General features: G+C 40.1%; 1 protein-coding gene across 1 annotated transcript; it reads right to left on the bottom strand.

Annotated features, from left to right (window-relative positions):
• Window positions 1-6,918: 6,918 nt before the first annotated feature.
• Window positions 6,919-19,776, bottom strand: LOC124142720 (leucine rich adaptor protein 1-like). Its single transcript, XM_046511323.2, has 2 exons — window positions 19,307-19,776; window positions 6,919-8,492 (listed from the first exon to the last, which is right to left on the bottom strand). Exons 1-2 carry the CDS (start codon window positions 19,550-19,552, stop codon window positions 8,043-8,045), a joined length of 696 nt encoding a protein of 231 aa, XP_046367279.1. The 5' UTR covers window positions 19,553-19,776; the 3' UTR covers window positions 6,919-8,042.
• Between the last annotated feature and the right edge of the window lie 382 nt (window positions 19,777-20,158).

The raw sequence follows: 20,158 nt of genomic DNA, 5'->3' as shown, positions 1-20,158 counted from the left end.
ACAGTAATATTTCCAACTCCGTGCAAATAACCATTCAACCAAATATACGCTGGAGGCGTGTAAACTCGCCTTGGTGTGATATTCCCAACCCCACCTTGACAAACGACCGTGACAGATTGCATTACCTCACAGTACAGGTGAAATCACGACAAATCATTTTCCCACGTCCCGATCGGGTACTCCCATTTCTCTCCAGGAAATTAATATGGGTCGTGTTTGAAAATCCTTGAAATAGTAAAATCAATTCACGTATGGTTACTTCTCTTCAGCTCAGTGAAAGTTCGTATCAATTATGCAAAAATAATCTATAATTATTTCTAATTATAACACAAGACATATACTGCACTGTCATCGATGTACGGGTGAAGGACAAGGATAGGAAATGATGCATGTCAGTTTCTAAGAACACACCAGAACAAAGAGATGGATACGCCCATGACAGTAGCACAAAGTAGAGTCGATGAACATGCAATTATTGATTTCATTGTTTGAATGTTTCTTGAGTTACTCAGCACAAACCTGTTCAGTTGAGTGGAATGATGTTTTTGTTTACCTTAGTTTCCCATGCGTCAATTAGTCCCGAGGGGTGTTTTCGCTGTTATTAGACATGCATGTATTCTATAATAGAATGGGAATCCTGCTGTGTTTGCATTTTAACTTAATCGCTTTCTATTTTTGTCTGTTTAATACTTTTACGGAGATGCATTATTAACCATGTTTATGCATGCTCCAGTTACACACGTCTAAATGCTGCGATGACCTCACATCTGAGGGTACACGACACGCATAGAGAGTTGCTGCAACACTACGTCCTGTTTACAAGTGTTCTGAACTGGCAACTCCGCTTATACCGAACTAAACAAGACTTTAATGTACATGTATGTCCAAAATAGCTGAAATTCGCTCTTTGCATGAACAATATCCCACTGGTGTCAATTTACCTCTGAAGAACCGGACATGACCTACAAGAGAAATCAAAATTATCTAGACATAGATATATTATGAGATTTGACATAAGTTTATGGAAAATGAATTCTTAAAAAAACTTATTTGTATCATTCTTACAAACCCATAACTAGGAAATATCTGTAGACAGACTAAACCACTTCTTTCAGTCGGTATGAAGTTTAGAATATAGGTCCCCAGCAAACCATGATTGCCATAAGGGTAGTCAAGGTCGGGAGGTTAGTTGATTGCATGACATCGTATCCCAATTGCGTGAAAAGATGCTCATGATGTCAATCACTAGATTGTTTGGTCCACACTAGATTACTTACAGACCGCCGTCATAGAGCTTGACTATTGATGACACCGGCGTTTAACAACAACAACTTATATGCTTTGACTTTACAGGTATAAACGTTTCTAATAGTACAACTTAAGTAGCGTATATCAATATGGTTATATTTAGACTCTCGTAGTACGTTGAAGTTTCAATAAAATATAATTTTCAAACTGTGACGTTATAGTAATATACACGTCATAGGGGGAGGTGACATAGCCTAGTGGTTAAAGCGTTCGCACGTCACGCCAAAGGTCCAGGTTCGATCCAGGTTCGATTCTCCATATGGGTACAATGTATGTCTCCATCCGGGATATTGCTGGAATAGTTCTCACTGTGCGCCGGAATGGTCAGAATAGCTACGCACCCCTGTGTTCACAAAGCAATAAGGCGTGTTTACAGTGATCACCTGGTCACTGTTGAGGAACTGGGGAAAACCTACTGACATATCTTCGTTCATCGAATGTAGTTTTCAGAATTTCAATCTTCAAAACTCTACTTCACATGTAGTCTTACTGAGTAGGTTGAGTGTCAGATCATGGACGGCTCCATTAATGTCGCCCCCAACCATGCTTATGACTGGTAATTAGATCTTCCGTGCATTGTATGTTTTCTATCAGTTCATTGTGTATCTTTCAAATATTTATTATACCCTGACGCACAATCGCATATAACTCGGGTGCCTATGAAATAAGGAAATTTCGATAAAGTACAAGGTATCCTGTAGGTAAAACCTATGTCTGTAAAAAGGAAGTTACTTTTGATTGGACGAGAGAAGAAAGCAGCATGACGTCGTTAGTCACCGTCCGCCATTTTGATCACATTCTGATTGATATTAATTAGTTCCAGCAATGAGTTTTTACAAAGAAACCGACTTTGTCTGTGTGAGTAGTGAGTCACGTTGTTGCTGTTGACGTTCCCTGTTTCATTTCATCCTCCTACATACACTGCACACTAATAACTGTAGCTACAAGCAGGAACACATTGCTCCGGTTGTTCATCCGGTCAGTGTAGGCCCGGGGATGGTCATGTACTGTTTAGAGGGGTATAGGGATTGGGAAAATGGGCAATGTCAGCAAGTTTGAGTCAAGTCTTACTACTGTCGCTCAAAGGTTGCTTGATCCAGGTTACAAATTTCAAGGCCTCAGTAAATGTTCAAAACGTTTTATGGCAGCCATGTGGAGTATATTTCCACATTTGACGCATCAGTGACAAAAATGATGTCCGATGCAATTTATTCCCAATATTGACTTGTACCATGTGTTCCCTTGGGTTTTTTAGGTGAACAATTGCCTTGCCTGTGCAGGTGTTTGTGGTGGGTGGGAACACCTGGTATCATCACAGTTTGATAGTGATCCATAGACACGTGCTTGTATTTCAAACACCTCCCTGTGTGTCGACAGGCTCACTTTTTATAATGTCTATCAATCTAACAGTACCCGTGAAGATCCGGGTTAGAATAGGTATTCAGCAACCCATGCTTGCCGTAAAAGGCGACTAACGGGATCGGGTGGTCAGGCTCGCTGACCTGGTTGGTTATTCCCTTGCGTTGATGTCTTATGTTAAAGAAAACACACCCTTAACGAGTCTTACGAAAGTATTTACAAGACTGTTCATGTGATCCTTTTTAATATTCAGGTATTTACCCAGCCGTGGAATAGCAGGAAAATGTGACGAAAATACAATATAATCTGTTCGAGATAAGTGAACTGACAATATTATCCTGTACACGATGTCACATGAAACATGATTAATACCGCTATCACTGTCACAGTAAACAGTTTCATGGATAAACAAAGCTACTGGGTCCTCGTTGAAATACCTCACATCTCTTCTGTCCACAAGCGCCTGTTTTATATGGTTTGTCCATAACATGTTTTGTAACTTCCTGGTTCCATGGCTGATTCCTCCGCCATGTGTTCAAGAAACCCACTACCTAAGAATAGCTTTATATTAAGTCAAACGTCTTCCTGCTTGCGTATTTGATATATTTGATTTTAAAGGTTTGATGGATTTCTGCAAAGCCGTGTGGTCTGAAAATAGTTTTAAAAACATATCTCCCACGTGAACTCACTTTGTGTTGGAAAGATATCAACCTTGTTGTATCATGGGTGTGCTATGAACAGTATACATGTATGCTCATCATGGTTTATAGCACTTGTACAGTATAGTATAGTTATTATGCTTATAATTATGATAGTTATAACATTTGTATCGCGTGAGTAATCCAGGATTGAATAGGCCCCATGCAATCTATGCTTGTCGTAAGAGGCGACCAAGTGGATCGGTTGACAGACTCGGTGACATGGTTGACTGGTTTCCATCGTACCCCGACGACGTGGGCAGTGCTCCTAATGTCAATCACAGGTTTGTCTGGTCCAGACTCGATTATTGATTTCTGTTTCGCTTTAAAAACAAATAAGCAATTTAACGTTTATACTGTATGTGATAAGCTGTTTCCGCGCGTATGTCATACATCAATCATAGTTGCCTCTGAAGTATATCATGGTCATAATACTTATTCAGTTTAGGATGTTTATAGGATTAATACAGTATAAGTGCTAATAGCACGTATTCTTTTTGTCAACGTTATTTTACATATACAGTATTTTGTTCATAACACTACCACTGTGTCAAAGGTATTCCATATAAGGAGAATATCGTGATTGTAGTGCACATATACTGCCGGTCAAAAAAAGTATACACTTGATAATTGGATTTTACTAAAACATTTAAAACGTTATTAGAACGTTACTAGGCTTCGTCGAAACACTGCAAACTCGTCCAAAACACAACTTTGATCAAGCACATCACAATCGAACAACGATTTCTTGTTTGTTTCATTTCAGCCACCATCAAACATGAGTGTATACTTCCTTTTGCCCGGCAGTGTACATTGTATACAGTCTATGTATAGTTTATCATGGTTAACCAGACAGTATATCATTATCGAACAGACAGATAGTGCACTATTAGTGGAAGACATATAGTCTACAATGAACATTCTGCTGTTCTTGTAACGTAGACACTTTTGTATAATGTCCTCTATTTTTAATACAATAATTAAAAGAATACCATATCGTTTTTACTTTCATAGGCAGATGTACAGAATATCGTTATTCCAATTCCAACTAAGACAATAGGTGTATATCATTTCAAGGGCATTTCCTTAAAAGGTATTGTAATAAAATGACATATGTTGCTGCTAATTATATCAAGTATTGACTACAATGCAACTATGTCACAATGGAACTATTTATGTCCTGATTAATTAATACTTTAGCTTTCCTTTGAAATGTGTTATTCATAATTCCCGAAAATCAAGCGGAAAGACATGTAATCACTTTCTTCTGCCCCGTTGCCGCCATATTACATTCAAAACGGAAGTTCAATTTGTAACATGCTGCCTTGTGTTGATGGCGGTCAGTGGTGTGCCAGAAACAAACACGCCCCTTCCGCAACACGGCCAGTTGATAATCTGTAATTATCGTTTGACGGGATGTATTATTGGTGGGGGCGTCTCTTAACCTGCTGTGAAACGTCATGCTAATGTGCCTCTGTTAATTAACCACTACCTGCTGACGTAGACCCTTCCTGAGGAGTGTTTTGCATGAACATTTTTTATTTCTGTGTACTGTATCTGGATAACCTACTTACTTACGCATGACTGTACGACGATTGATTTGTAAATGAAAGCGACAAAACCCTCTCCCTAATCATAAGTATTGTACTTTTCCGACTATATCATGAGCATGTGTTCATGAATAACTATCAAATACTGATGATACTATATGTTCGCTGAAAGGTATCCCCCGCCATCAGTGGCACCCGTCACAAACGCATGCAAAGACAAGTCAATTGTTCAAATAGGTGAGGTGAAATGGGGTTTAACGTCGCGTCCAAGATTATTGCACTTATATAGCGACGTGCATGCACGTGTATGTGTGTGGCTGCTTGTACTAGTCCGGACTGATGCCGATTTATTGTGCTAGCCCACAGAGATACCATGCCGCAGTTTAACATGAATACCCACCACAGAAACAGTATACTGACTCCGAGCCGACCAGTCCTTGTTTTAGCCCCTTAATGCCGAGCGCCAGACAGGGTAACAACAAGTACCATCTTTTAACGTCTTTTGGTATGACACTGTCGGGGATCGAACCTCGGACCTTCCGCTCTCCGGGCGGACGCTCTACCATTAGACCACGGAGGCGGTCTTTTCAAATAGGTCATATATGGTACAAGTCAAAATAGGGATTTGCATAGGACATGATGCTGTCACTGATGCGTCACATTTGGAAATGTCCTCCGCAAGTCGACCTTAAAACGTTTTGAAACTTTACTGAGGCCTTGAATGTTCTAACAACTTCTGAGGAAGAGTCGCACGGTGCTCTTTGAAATCTTCATAGAATGAGCATGGTCGATTGTACCTCAAAAGTTGTGAAATGTAGACACCAAAGGCTGGAGCTGCAGGAATATTGCTCGACATAAAGGGAAAGTTGACAATTGAAGTCACCCCTCTTGCCATCAAGTCTTATGGAAAGTATTGTGTCACCGAATATTTATGCATAGATCTAAATATGAAACAGATGCTCAAAATTTGTTTGATCAAAGTAACAACATTCGAGACCTCAGTAAAAGCTTAATGGTAGACATGTGGGGGACATTTCCAACTTCGACGCATCAGTGACAAACAATTCACTTTATTTACTTGTATCATATGTTCCCGTGTTTTTTCAGGTGAACAGTTGACTTCCCTTTGCATGTGTTTGTGACGGGTGCAACCGGTGGGGCAGGATACGCTCACCTTTTCGCAAACACCTTTTATCATCACTGTTTGATAATGATTCACAAACACACACTCATGATATAGTCGGAATCATAGAATAGCCTGTGCTTTTATCAGAGATTTCTTATGAATATGGAAAGAGTTTTATCGCTTATATTTGAATGTGTTTACATGAACCCATTTTTACAGTCGTGAATAACACTGATCTAATATGTGATATTAACTAATAATCAGCATCTTGGTGCTATTTCCCAGGATAGTAAATTCGCTGTTTACTAACCTTCTGGCCGCTGTTACTAATAACGTTAGTAGAATTCACTAGGCTTTTTTTCTTAGTGCGATCTTCGGTACTACCCCACCCTGAAGTACATGTGGTTTCTCCTTAGCCAAGTTCGAATTATGCTCCAGTTCACTCAGCAGTAAATGGGTACCCGGTAGGAAGAGATGGTAATGTGAATGTACCTTAGCACAGTTTGGGTTGTATATTCCCCAGGGAGGTGAGAATGAAAATATAATGGACGTATTATTATTATTATTATCCTGAAATGACAGCGTCTGTTGGTTGTTGTGTACAAATTTGACGGACCATGCTTTATTCATCGTAAAGACGACGTATTTTATCATTACGAAATAAGGCGACAGTCCTGTATTATGTTCAATCCCATTTCCTCTGTAACGACTCATGGCGTCTATACACCCCGCGCGTATTAAATAGGAAACCAGTTCCTGTAGCCAGAGCTGAGGGTACCAACAACGAAACCGGTACTTGTGGAGGTAACTGCCAATACCAACCAGGAAACCATGGCATTGGTTGTCTTCCAAGTTTCATAATCAACAAATACTTATGTTATTTTCACAATACTTTATTCACTGGCATAATAAACATTTCATGACAGTGTATAGTATTCAACAACAATGTTTTCGTACAATGGTAGGGTTCCACATAAAACTGTCAAGTACGGAATGACTAGCTTCATGCTGCTGGGTGTCGGAAATCGACAAGTCGGATCTGGTAATATTTAACTTATACAATACTGCAGGGTCGGGATATAACTGATATATACACATGTTCATATCAATCAGCAATAACAGAAATATAAATCGTGACAGATAGCCACATATACAGCGGATGAACGCGTGACCATGTGATACAATGGTAGTGATCCTAATATTGCGGTTGTCATGCTATGTACAAACGTGGTGCGTTTTGTTTACAGCTGAAATTTACAACTGAAATTTATAACACAGCTGAAATTGATAATGAATAGAATGCAAATGAGTTTAGTCAGGCATAGACCTGGACCCGTTGTGATCAAATTAAATTTTAATTTAAAAATTAATTTAGAATTGTTTTAATGTTTGTAAATAACCATCTTCATGACATTTATGAAAGTGTTATTCTAAAACTATTGCCGATTGATAAGACAATGTCACGTTATTGCTAAAGAAACTACAAGTCTCTTGTCTCGAATACACTACTTTCATTTTAAACTGAAAGATGGCGAAACTTTTAAATACCTACTCTATCATTGCACAATAACTTATTAAAATTGCAAAAAATACTTGTCTTGTCAAATATTAGGGTAACTGCGATTGTTACCTACGTTCGTTGAGGTTTCTAACTAATAATCTACATTTGGTTCATGTATCTACAACATATGCATCTAAAATAGATGACAGGTCAAATAAATTAAGCATATATGCTTGTAATAACAGTCCACGCCTTCAATAAAGAGTCATAAGCTTGAGTTCGAATATCAGAACTCTTCAGTCTTTGAGGGGTGTTTGTCATGAGCACTCTGGTTCCCTGATTCACCACCAGGTGGAGGGTCAAACATTCGGAACGTCTCGGTGGATTTCGGTCGTCGAGTAGTGTAGCTATTAGAATCAGCCGAGGTGTTCCGAATGGGGTCAAACATGGATGAAATCACGTTCTGGCAGTCAAAAATGTCTGTATGATCACACTGTCACTTATACTCTTATTTCAACATCGCATGATGGCTCGTGGATACCAGAGTCAAATGAATTCTGTTCGCTGTGACAGATGAATGAACTGCCATTCATTAAACATTGAGAGTCCAACTTTTTGCTCTTTTCGTATAGATTGCTGTTGTTGCACACTTTGTTGAGATTGATCTGTTGCCTTGACGACGTGCATCGCGGGGGGTAATCATTGTCCGTATTCGAGTTTCCTTCGAGGGAGAGGTTGGAGGGGGAGGGATATTTCGTGGGCACATCACTGTCCGATTCGTACATTTCCGTTTCTGAGACTGACCAATCACTGCCTTCCATATCACACGAGCTGGTTTGAAGGTCGCCTTTGCTGTAGTAATACTTTCTCTGCCATTTCAGATCTTCGATCGTCTCGTTCAGTGTAAGGAGCTGTTTCATCAGCGACAGGTCCTGATCCATAAGCGACGCCTACAAAACAAAGAGGGTATAATTAGTATTGAGTGATGACATTCGATATGTAACATTGAAATATATCCGACATATTCGACTGTATTGCAACTTAAATCCTAAAAGTCAAGTTTTTATCATTTACATATTTCTTTTAGATTTTACTGGGTGTATATGTAAAAAAATCACAAATTATATCCAAACTCATGGAATAGTAAATTAATGCATGTGAATTAATTTAAGTCTTATATCTAAACACTCACATACACGTACACCAATAAATATCTTATTTAACAGTAATAAATACCAATTCGTGTTCCAAAATACTATTTTTACAATAATATTCACACCACACGCAAACAGTTGATTATATTCGCTAATATCCGGGTTACGGTTAGCGATCTATTGTTCAGTATGTACCAATGCTGTATGGGGTTTCATGTCCTTACAAGTTATTGACATCAATCAATTTCTTAGAAACACATGTCACTCGTCGCTATCAACAAATTAGCACGGGATTCCCATGTAGTCCCGCTCAGTGTTGACAGGCGTGAGTCACCACCACCACAAGGCCTCGCGGCCGTCTCTACCTCTATATAAATTGCCTTTTCAACACAATAACTTAACTTTTGAGATAAGCTTTAACAGGCCGCACTTTACATTTCACTTAATAAAAGCGCAACAGCACGACCTAAGAACAGGTCAGAAGTCCATGGCGATTTCTTTGAATCTTTGTAGTTCAATGTGAGCACCCTTGAGTTAATCCCGTGTAATATTGGATAAGAGTTAGATCCCTTCTACTAGACAGGATAAACTATGTGAGGAAAGGTTATCTTGTTGGCAAGGACCAAAGAGCCAGGTTCGTGCTTCTCCAAGCCATTGGGGACTTGGAACGGATCCACATTTCCCCGAATTAAAAGATTTCGATTTCCCTGTGACATGTCTATGCCAGATGATTTCTTATCAATACAAGATTATCCTAAACTCGAAGTGATCGTTTTTATTGAATGAGCCCTTGGTTTAACATAGCATAGCTCTTGAAATAAAAACACGAACCTGAGTAAAAACATGTACTCCTGAATATATTTGAGTATCTTTCATAGTACTTGTGTGTGAGTGAGTAGGTGTTACGCCGCTTTCAGCAATATTCCAGCAATGGTGCCAGGAATTGCTTTCACACCTTGTATCCATGTGAAGAAGCGAACCCCTGATGAGCGAATACTCCCCATTGGGCTACCCCACCGCCCCTGATCACAGTCAGAGACATGGCGACTTACCGGGGACGATCAATGTGTTAACAGTGACTCAGAACAACTGTTCATTGCGTCATATGGTCTTAAATTTGCTTTCATGTTTGGATAAATGTACAGCTTTTTCGGTCAGTAAACATGGTTTCAAACATTTAATCCTCAACTTATTATATTATTCTCTAATATTACACAGCAGTAATACGACAATGAAATAATTCTCCCAAATTGCAATGCCCCGCAGACAGGATTAGGAAGCTGCGTCTGAATAACGCATTACCACTCCAGGTATTTTCTACATACAGCCTACCCTATATTTACATATCACCTGCGGCGGATGGAACTTGGGTGTACAAATATGCTTTCGTCCATGTAAGAAAATTTTTTTCAACATCAGTCAAGCATACTACTGAACAGAACGCCTACTGTGTCCTCCCCAGTCGTTATCTCTACCCGTGAACACACCATATGAGGCCATTTCACGGTGGCTTGAAGTGACACTATGAAAAAGGGAATTCCAGAGCTATCCCATTTGATATGGCACTGGTTATGAAATAGATGCTACGTCCCCCATGGTTTGTGCACATATACTGATGTTCTTACGGTGATGAGTTTATCACTGAAAGCACCACGTGTTTAATGTAGTGAGAGGACGTGGATCGCCGTTTAACCCTATGCTGAGGAGATATATTACACCAACTTAAATACATTCCGGTAATCGGTGCAGAAACCTCCAACTACCAAGGAGTCATTGTCCGGGGGATCTATCTACCATATATAATTACACATTCCCAAGATAGTTGAGTTTTATCCGCATCAGAGGATCTCACCTTTAACAATATACATTCGAGAGGGTGAAATCTGAGAATGTGCTGACGTAGTAGTTTTTTTATGGCGTGTAGAGGTCCGGTGATATCAAACACATATATATCCGACCTCGTGCAACAAATTATGCAGGAGGGGAGTGTTGGCACGTGACCTTCAGGGCTGTGTTCTTAGAGGGAATGTTTGATGTCAGGGTCAAGGCAATGACGAGCATCTTTGCGCCGGTTTCAGAGGCAGCTTGATCTTTCGGAGCATAGCTTTTACCATATCTTATCTTTTCTTGATTAAACCCTTAGTGTGGAAATCTGGTTTACATTAACGAACATTCCATGTAACCGATGACACCATTTATCAAATCATTTTTAAGGACTCTGTACATAAGAGATTATTCTTGCATTAGATATACATGTACCCTAGTTTCTTGGATATTTCTAGCCGGTATCTAGCGTTCTTAAGTAGTTGCAAGAGTCCAGATAAACAGATCATTAAAAACTACCACGCACTCCCCGAGGTCTAAGAAGACACAGATGAATCTAAATTCACAAATATCTGAGATAAAAGAGCCAATTTTGTATTTTATCGTTCCATGGCGTACCAACAGGTTACCTTTTGAAAGACCCTTTTGACGTCATAGCACACAACGTCACGAACCTTTCAACATCTTGAAAGAGGGAATGCTTTATCGTATGCCTTAATTAATGTTTCATATATTCGTTACCATATTATCTATATCACCACCGTTGTGATTAGATCATGACTCACACAGCCCGAGCCAGAATAGCATACTGATCAGACGAAAGCGTGATCTTGTGACAAGGCTGTGACGGTAGCCACGGTACCACCGCTATACAAGTGTTATTTCTATAAAAAGTATTAAACATGCACGTTGAGTGCCTACTATAGACACCCATGTTGAACACATATCAAATATCTGCCTAACATAACCATCTCATTCAATGCTTCTCTGTGCAGCGCGTGTCAAGTGCGTTCAAGATGGCGACCAGCGGTGCAAATGACGTTAGTACCACTCCACCGTCGTCGCTGTATACACGAATACGACAACGATAAACATAGGACTAGAATGAGAGGTAGATGGGAGGGTCAAGTACGTATATCATATTACATAACATCCATTAGTCGCACCAGGACGCGAGACGAACGGTTTGGGGAAAGAAAATAACGTTGGACAGAACGTAGGAGGTGTGTCCATGGGAATAAGTGAAAACATGTCGAGTGTTGATGGTGAGATTTATAGTGTCAGTGAGTCATAGCTTGTTAGAAGGTTTTTACCTGTGATGATATTGCACTTTGTTGCGGTTTGAATGGCATACTGTTCAATGTTGCCCAAGGATCCTTGAAAGACCCTTGAAACTGTCAAGCGATTGCGCAGGTGACGGATAATTTAACATCGAAAGGGTTCTGTTTGCTTAGCCCAGTAATGTAAATTTAACCATGGCTGTTACTTGTGAAACAGATCCATATGATAAGAAAGTCGTTTTAAATAGCGCAAATTACTTTAGAAATACGTTGGTGGCACGTTGAACACAAGAACAAATATTAACTTTAAAAGAAACTCATTATGTCGATACAAACTTCATAAAGACTGCATTTGTTGGTTGATACGATACAAAGTAATGATCTGAAGAGGGTTTATATAAGTTTTTGCATTAGTGAGTGAGTTGGATTGTACGCCGCTTTAATTCAGCAATATCATGGCGGGGGACACCGCACGTTTTTGCAGTAATCTAATAAGTATCTATCCGCTGTTGTCAAACTGTCAGCGTGAAAAAGATATATTTTCTAACGGCCTTCAATGCAACCACACCAGAAAAGAGGGTCATATTAGGCAAATGGATATATCGTCATCTCAATGTTATTTGTTTGTTAATCTAAAAGTTAACTGTCTTCATTGGTACTCTAACTATTTTAAAGACTTCATACTGTATAGTCTGCGTGATACATTGAATTGTTTCTGCTTATTATGGCCCAAATAGTCCTTAGTCATCGGACTTTATGACCGACTTGGTGTCTCTGGATTTTCAAGGTGAAATAAATTGGCAGTAAACCACTGCATTAAATCTGCCTCGTGTCGCTGAATTTATGACAGGAAAATAAACGCGGCGCTTGACTACAACCAAGCAACAAAAGATGGATTAGGGGAATAGCACCTTGACCAAGACTGTAGCTATGTAGACTCCGCCGTCTTTCTCGTTTTGCCCTCACGAGATTACCTCGCGACTTACAAATGACCAGGGCCACGTTTAAAGAGAAAGGTCTGAACAATAAATGTCATAAACTGGACAGGTCACAGTGACTACGGCCATAGTGGCGTTTCTCTGCAGGTGGTAAGCAAGGATCATATGTAGTGAAATATAGCATATACTCAAATAAGGAATAAAACGTGACATCTTTAAAGTGCTGAGTCAGCTAAAAATTCATTTGCCCCCTTAATATGTATGCAGTGTTTAACTTACAATATTTTAAGTTTATGGTTCAAATCAAGCGTTTATTATTCCACTTGGGGTCATATTTGCTGTTGTGTGTTTGAGATTTGGAATAAGAGTACGATTAAGTCATAAACATATTTGTTTGCATTAATGATTTTTTACTATATATTTTTCTGTCCGCGCGGAGAGGCAACCTCTAGTTGAACCTTTTGAAAATCTGGAGCATGCTAAACCACGTGTGTCGGGTTAGTTGTAATTAATCCCATGGCGAGAGAACCATTGGTACAAGATCTACATCAACATGCAATCAACGTCCCCTTATTTATCTCCCAAATATCACAGAGCGGTCCGATCCCTGGCACTGCCTCCCTCGTACAGGCCCGGCCTCGGTCAAGACTGACCACTGGTTAGTGGCGACCACTATCTGGCTACTAGATGGGTACGGCAGGTGATGTAGGGGCATGGTACGGGATTTCACTGTTTACACGGGATGCTCTGTCTGCAATGTTGGAAAGATTCCTGGCTGACGTTGATTGACATTCCATTAGATGTACATATCGCCTTGCACGTGCAGAGTGAAATAAACAGCAGGAGTTAGCATTTTGCTCCAAACATGTGTTCAGGGTCACATAGTAAGAATGATATGCACCTTCGACTAATACGTGAAACATAGAGATGCTTGGAAATTATTTCTCACACCTTCTTAATATACTTTTATCAAACTTCAAACTTTCGTATTGATTTATCATTTAAAAAGTTTTCAATTTTCACCTGCGTTTTAGCATGTGGCCGTAATTTATAATACGCCATTGTTTACCATGGGATGTGTCCGTATATGCCGCTCAGCCCCAGGGTAGGGCGGGTACAGCCAGGGGGACAGGTTTATGCCTTACCTGTCAGTTACTCGCTGCAATATATCACATTCGTGTCAGTGAATACGAACCCAGAGTGCCCCAATAGGGGCCACACGCTACACTAAAACACCAGCATACCTGTCCATATCATAGAAAAGGTAAATACGAAAACTACATCGTTTTCGTTATCCTTTACCCCATGTGTACATTTTATACTAATTCTAGTTACAATTTTACCTTTAAAAAGGATGTTGCAACAGCTGGTTACATCAAGTATAGTTGGTTCTATTCCCCTAGAAACTATTTCAACTGATTTTACTTTATGTCGGTGTTTACAACCAATGCATAAACATTATCTTAAACTAATCTCCATCGAACAGTCTGTATTTATCCAGATTTGAACGAAGGAACTAACACAAACGTTAGTGTCCGTCAGCTGACAGATAGGTTCCGATTAATAACAGACAGTCGGTTCCTCGTCATCCCCATATCTGTCCCACAGTATGTCTCCATCCTGCCGAAGTACAGACCTAACCAAACATAACCTCTCCGATTTCCTCCATATTTTGTCTCTCGCGTTCGGCCGTAATACCTTACAAACAGGCTGTCTCTTTATGGGGGTTAGGGGATTTGATAGACTTGAAAAGAGATTGATTTAAAAAAATGAAAATGGATGGCACGGGGGTCGTGCGGACGCCCCAGGCTTAAAGCGGGTCGAATAAAGAGGTGACATTCTTGGTGAAATGGCGGCGGGACATGGTTTGTCACTGTCCATTGCTGGCTCAAATAAATCGCCACCGGAACTATGTGACACTAGGGCTATACTTGACCACTGACTAGAGTTACTCTTCCATGAAATTGTCATCGGAGACTTCTCACGTAGTTGACATTTTTTTTATAATACAAAATATTCATTAGTGATATATATCACATGGAGATAGGAATCGGGTCACGCGATGCTTCATCATACAGTCACGTGTGTAAGAACGTCAATATGAAATATGATATCCAACACTTTTTACTGGCTGACGAATGGTAACCTACAGTATCGTGAAACGCAGTTTACCTATAGGCTATTGTTGATAACATCAGTCTGAGGTGAAATACACGTTTTGTCCATTATGTTATAAATAGACTTGACTAACAGTGTATAGCCTTTGACGCAATGGCAGAAACCATACTATTGTACACCCTTTTCATGTTTACACGTTGCCAACGTAACTTAAGAATATAATAATTTAATTCTTCTGTTTTAGAAAGACTATTATCACTCCAAGACCTTATTTCACAACCCCGATTTATTTTGACCACACTTAGACGAGTCGTGGTCTTAGCGAAGTAATCCCATCTAAAGGTCTCATGTTCCAGGCAACTGGACACTTCCTGTAAATTCTTACAAAACTAAGATCGCGGGAAGGAAGTAGTGGTAGGTTTAAAGCGACGACCATATCTTCTCGTCCCGCCCACACCATGCTCTGGTCAAACATTACCAGCAGGTAAAAAGCTATCGCGGACTAGCGAACGTGTCTAAGCGATGGGAACGGTGTTTGTCCGTATCTCACTCTGGGGGCAGACAGAGGGCTAGGGGACGCTTGGGTTGAAATGTCATAAATGCTGTTGGGATTGGATAGTAGGAATCAATAACATGAAAGAGGAAGGTATTTCAACTGAAAAAGCTTAACTTCCACCTTTGTGTTTTCTAGTTACAAAAAAGTCATCCTCATTCCTTATCCTAAAAGCGTGACCCCATTCCGAGTTTTGAAGAACCACCCTTTTGTCACAAACCCTTAATCTATCAGCTATAAATTCGACCCCAGTTCTCTTATCCCGGATATACGTACGCTGGGGTCATTGCCCTGTGTCTCGTGTAAATATATGTCTATATCAATCAATCATGTTATATACAACAATAGTGACATGCAAATCTACCGGGAATTAACCCTGTCTCTGTTAATTCATGGCTGAAACAATGTTTCTTAACATTACGCAACAGGGATCTAAGAATAGCAGGATTGTGTCAACGGTTGATTTGTTTCCAATAAATCAAAAATATGATTCTATATTATTTCATAAGCTGTAAGGTCTCAGCAATCAATGCGTCGTGATTGCATAACCACCAGCAAGGACAGGTTGTCCCATTTCGTCAAAGGTATTATCCTGGTTTCATAGGGTTACAATGCCAAACCAACGACTACAACATTGCATAAGACACAGGTAAGGGTAAGTAATAAGTGTTTGTTGCAAATGATTTGTAACTAATGCCCTACGTCGTGACTTTATGTCTGTATATGTAGCCAAGGTACTGTGTGTAGGAAGTAGAGCGCAAACGTACAGCTATGCTGAGTCACGTGATCACGTTACATTCAACAGTATGTCGTTGTTATGTATGTAGAACTTAACTATTTGAAATATCCTTGTTACATTATGTTGAAACATACCACTTGGAACCCTATTACGTCACTTTAAAATATGTGCATTCTTACTAAGCCATGAAAATATACAAAAAGTCAAGATAAAAACCCATGAATTAACGACATCTCCCAAAACATGAAACTATCACGTTTTCCTTATTCTAATGTTATTAACACTGCTAAGACGCGGCAGTTTACACTGTAACCGGAATTAGAAAGTGGACCAAGGTCTTCGCACAATAGTACAATGTTCCTCAAAACAAAGAAAAGTCCAGAAATCCTTGGTACTAAATTAAGAAAATGACCTAAATGATGAAAATAACTGGCAAGAGAAGTAATTCCTAAGATTGCAATCGACAACAAACTTGCACTGCAAGCACAATGTTTGCAGGAGAAGAGACTTGCCATGCTCGCTACCTGGGAACATATTTGCCCCGAGTTGCTTCCGTGCAGGCATGTAACTTGCCCCATCTCTCATCGACCGGCCTCTTTCAAAACACTAGCTGTTCTTTTAGCCCCTGGCGCGTTACCCAACAATGACTTGGCGTGAACGTAAAATAATAATGGTTTTAGGGTTTATTGCTGAGTAGCAGCTTGTGACGCAATGTGATGCAATGGTAGGTTTTGGTTACAGTACAAAGGAAATAGATTCTTTGTGGATTGAAACTTTGATGTGAGGTACTAGCGCGAGACTGATGCTAATACTAAGCCAGGCAAGCGGGGACAAAGTGAAATCCCCCTCAACAGCAAGGAAACAGTCTAACTGTTGTCCTGCTAAGGATAGCCCTCCCCCCCCCCCCCCCCCCCCCCCCCCCAAAGAAATTGAACCATGAGTATTTTAACTAAGGACAATGGTAGTAGCAAACATTTGCTGCAACATATTATGTTATTTTGACATTTTAAAACTTGCATTGATTGATTCAAATGAAACAGTGGTACATAAAGGGTCTGTTCCTTAATACCTTCTCTACTGTGGTTTAATAAAGTTATGGGGAGAGATGAACGTTTCGACTAGGTAGGTTCGAGCTGGTATTGTCGTGAGTCATATGTATTTCACACTGATTTCCTCGACACACATATTGTTATCTTTGGTCATGTGACCAAAACAGGCGCTCAAGATGTCATTTCAACACGTAACTACCAGGAATATGTGGACATATGCACGTAGGCTGCTATCTCAGTGTCAACACTGTGGTTGCACGTGTAATCTCATGTTGAAAAGCTGATCGTGTATATTAATAAAACGAAATAAGATCAGCTGCAAATATTAATTAATAGATTTCCTTAGTTTGAAAAGCGATAAATTATTATCAATGTAATTGCATGACATGAACATATTTATTTGTAATGTGTAAGAAAATGATATTCCACAAATAGGAAAAGTTAAAAAAACCCATCAATTTTAGCCGCCAATCCATCTTAGTCCTCTCCAGATTCACATCTGGCAATGCAAATTTGCATATTTTGATAATAAACTGGTCGGCAACCAAATTGCAATTAGCCACTGGCGCCTCCAATTAACGCTCCCCACTGTACAAGTTAGTCACCGTTGCCAGCTGTCTCAGTCCATGCGTAAATTTACAACCTTCAATTACCTGAATATACATTGGAAATATCTCCCACCAGCTAACTCAACTCCTGACCTAGTCATTGTGCTACTGTAATACTCAAACGTAATCCAACCCCACAGTAATTAGCTGTGGCTGCAATAAACCGCAACAGATGGCCGACATAGGTTACTGTGACTGCTCATGTTGTTCAGAGCACCGGTAAGAGAAGGTTGGGATGATTACGTTTGGCGGTAGAGCGCGCGCCCAACACATGGCACTTTGCAGTATCGAAATGTCATTGGGGACAAAAGACCAAAATATCTTTTTTATACCATAATACACAAAATTCGAATACCAATCGAACGCAAAATCATGTACAAATGCAACATTATTCATTGATTATTTACGGAACGACTGACTGTAAACACATTCCTTGAACGTTCATCCCCTAAACTACCACTATTTGAACCTAATGCCGCCCGGGTCTAAATATCTTGCAGATAGAGGCGCAATTTGAATTTCTGCAATTTCAGTCTTATATTTGCTGTTCTGTTTGTGTATCTCGGTGATGTGTACATAACCCATATCGTCCAATAATATATGGAATATCATAGTCATACATTGCAAATACATTTCACTCGAAGTGCGAAAGCGGGATGCCATCGAGCGTGTCAATAACCTGACCTAAGGGGCCAATCCTATGTCAAATTACCCATGTGTTCTACGGAGGAACAGGATAATCAACGTAGGTCATTACACTGTGACAGAGGAAACGGGAGCTCCCTAAGTAGCCAGTTCCTAGAGGTAGCTTTTCTGTTTCATTAGCCATTTCCTCCGCCACTTCTACGACTCGTTACGTGAACCCGAGGGCCACGGTATTGCCTAGATACCCCACACCAGTTCAGCTTGGCACGTGTGCAGCTGTTTTAGTAATTGCTTCCAACTGTTAGGTATTTGGCATTTGACAGTGTCTTACCCTGTTGTCATGGAAATTCATTAGCAAGTTGGGCTGATTACGTAGCGACATGACCTATATTAATCGTTTATCTATTGGACAAATCTGATGAAGCATTGATTGGCGATTGCCATGAGTTACGACGGTGCACAGAAGCTTAGACAATACAATGCCGACATGTATTCACTGTTTCGGAGCCTGCACGAGTCTAGGCTAATTGTCTTTGCTATTAGTTTTTAGCTTTGGGCTTTGGAGCACATTTGCTATTATTCCACTCAAAACAAAATAACCCCAAAGTCTTGAGATAAACTAGTCCATTTCTGACAACGATACCATTGTCAAGAAGACGTTGATTAATTAAATTAAAATGATAACCTACTTTTTTTCTCCCGTATTACCTCGATTGTAATGAGAATTCCACGTATAAATCTACACTTAGGCTTACATGTCTTGAAATTACGACAGGTTAGATGAAGTCTACATTATGAACTTCTCTGTGCATCATTTTTACAGTTAGTAGAGTTAACTAAAATGATAGTTCCTTACCATTTCTGCTCTGAGTGTCTCCATGGCCTTGTCTATGGAGTTCTTCTGCCTCCCGTTGCCATTGGCATCGGTCGTCGTGGACGGGCTCTTGTCCCATTTCTCCTTCATAGCTTCTGCCGTCTCTACCCGAGACTTGTAGAATTGTCTGCAAGCGTTCGACAATTCTATTGACGCCGTGTACTTGTCAAAACCATCCTGGCTCGGGACTTGTAGCATAGCCTTTGTATCCAATGCAGTGACAGGCATCTTCACCACTTGTACAGTTCGTCAAACGTCTTATAAGTATATGCGATCACTATTGTGCAACAATGATATGCTCACTCCTCTTATAATTTCTCACATGGGCACAGCTATATCCAAAGTCCTATGCACGAATGATCACTTGTATCTCACAAGAATATATGTTTCACGGCTCTATCAAATTACATCCGTGCTCGTCAACAGCGTGAGTGCTTCTACAACCAGCATGTGCTGCGCTGTGCACTCATAGTGAGCTCGTTCTGAGGTACTCGGCGCTGATTGGTTGACGACGCGCGGTTTGTCGAGGGGCGGGGCTTAGTAAGTTTTGACAGGTGAACAACAATGCCACTTGCTAGGTCCCCAGCTTCAGGTGAAGAGCTTCGAGGCGACTTAATTAAGTCGCAACAGTTGTAAGCGGACGTGATCACAATGTATGTGGTTTGATTACAGTGATTTCCGCGACAAACTGTAATTTCTGTGGCATGTTACGATGTTCGGGTTGTGACATGCTCTAAATCCAGCATCTAAACTGTCATGACTGTAAGCGTGGGTGCGGGGATTTATGAATTACATACTCTTTGAGAGGATTTATGTCGTTGCTTATCACGAAAA

The sequence above is a fragment of the Haliotis rufescens genome, unplaced genomic scaffold (genome assembly GCF_023055435.1).
Source record: "Haliotis rufescens isolate VD_foot unplaced genomic scaffold, xgHalRufe1.0.p SCAF_2, whole genome shotgun sequence".
NCBI classification, from domain to species: domain Eukaryota; kingdom Metazoa; phylum Mollusca; class Gastropoda; order Lepetellida; family Haliotidae; genus Haliotis; species Haliotis rufescens.
This window is presented reverse-complemented; position numbering and strand designations above follow the sequence as displayed.

What these genes read in the sequence shown, in the direction of transcription:
- LOC124142720 (XM_046511323.2), bottom strand. Translation starts at nt 19,552, where the DNA reads ATGCCTGTCACTGCATTGGATACAAAGGCTATGCTACAAGTCCCGAGC. An exon ending in AGACACTCAGAGCAGAAATG is followed by an intron (nt 8,493 to 19,306) that starts GTAAGGAACTAT and finishes TTTGTTTTGTAG; the next exon opens with GCGTCGCTTATGGATCAGGA.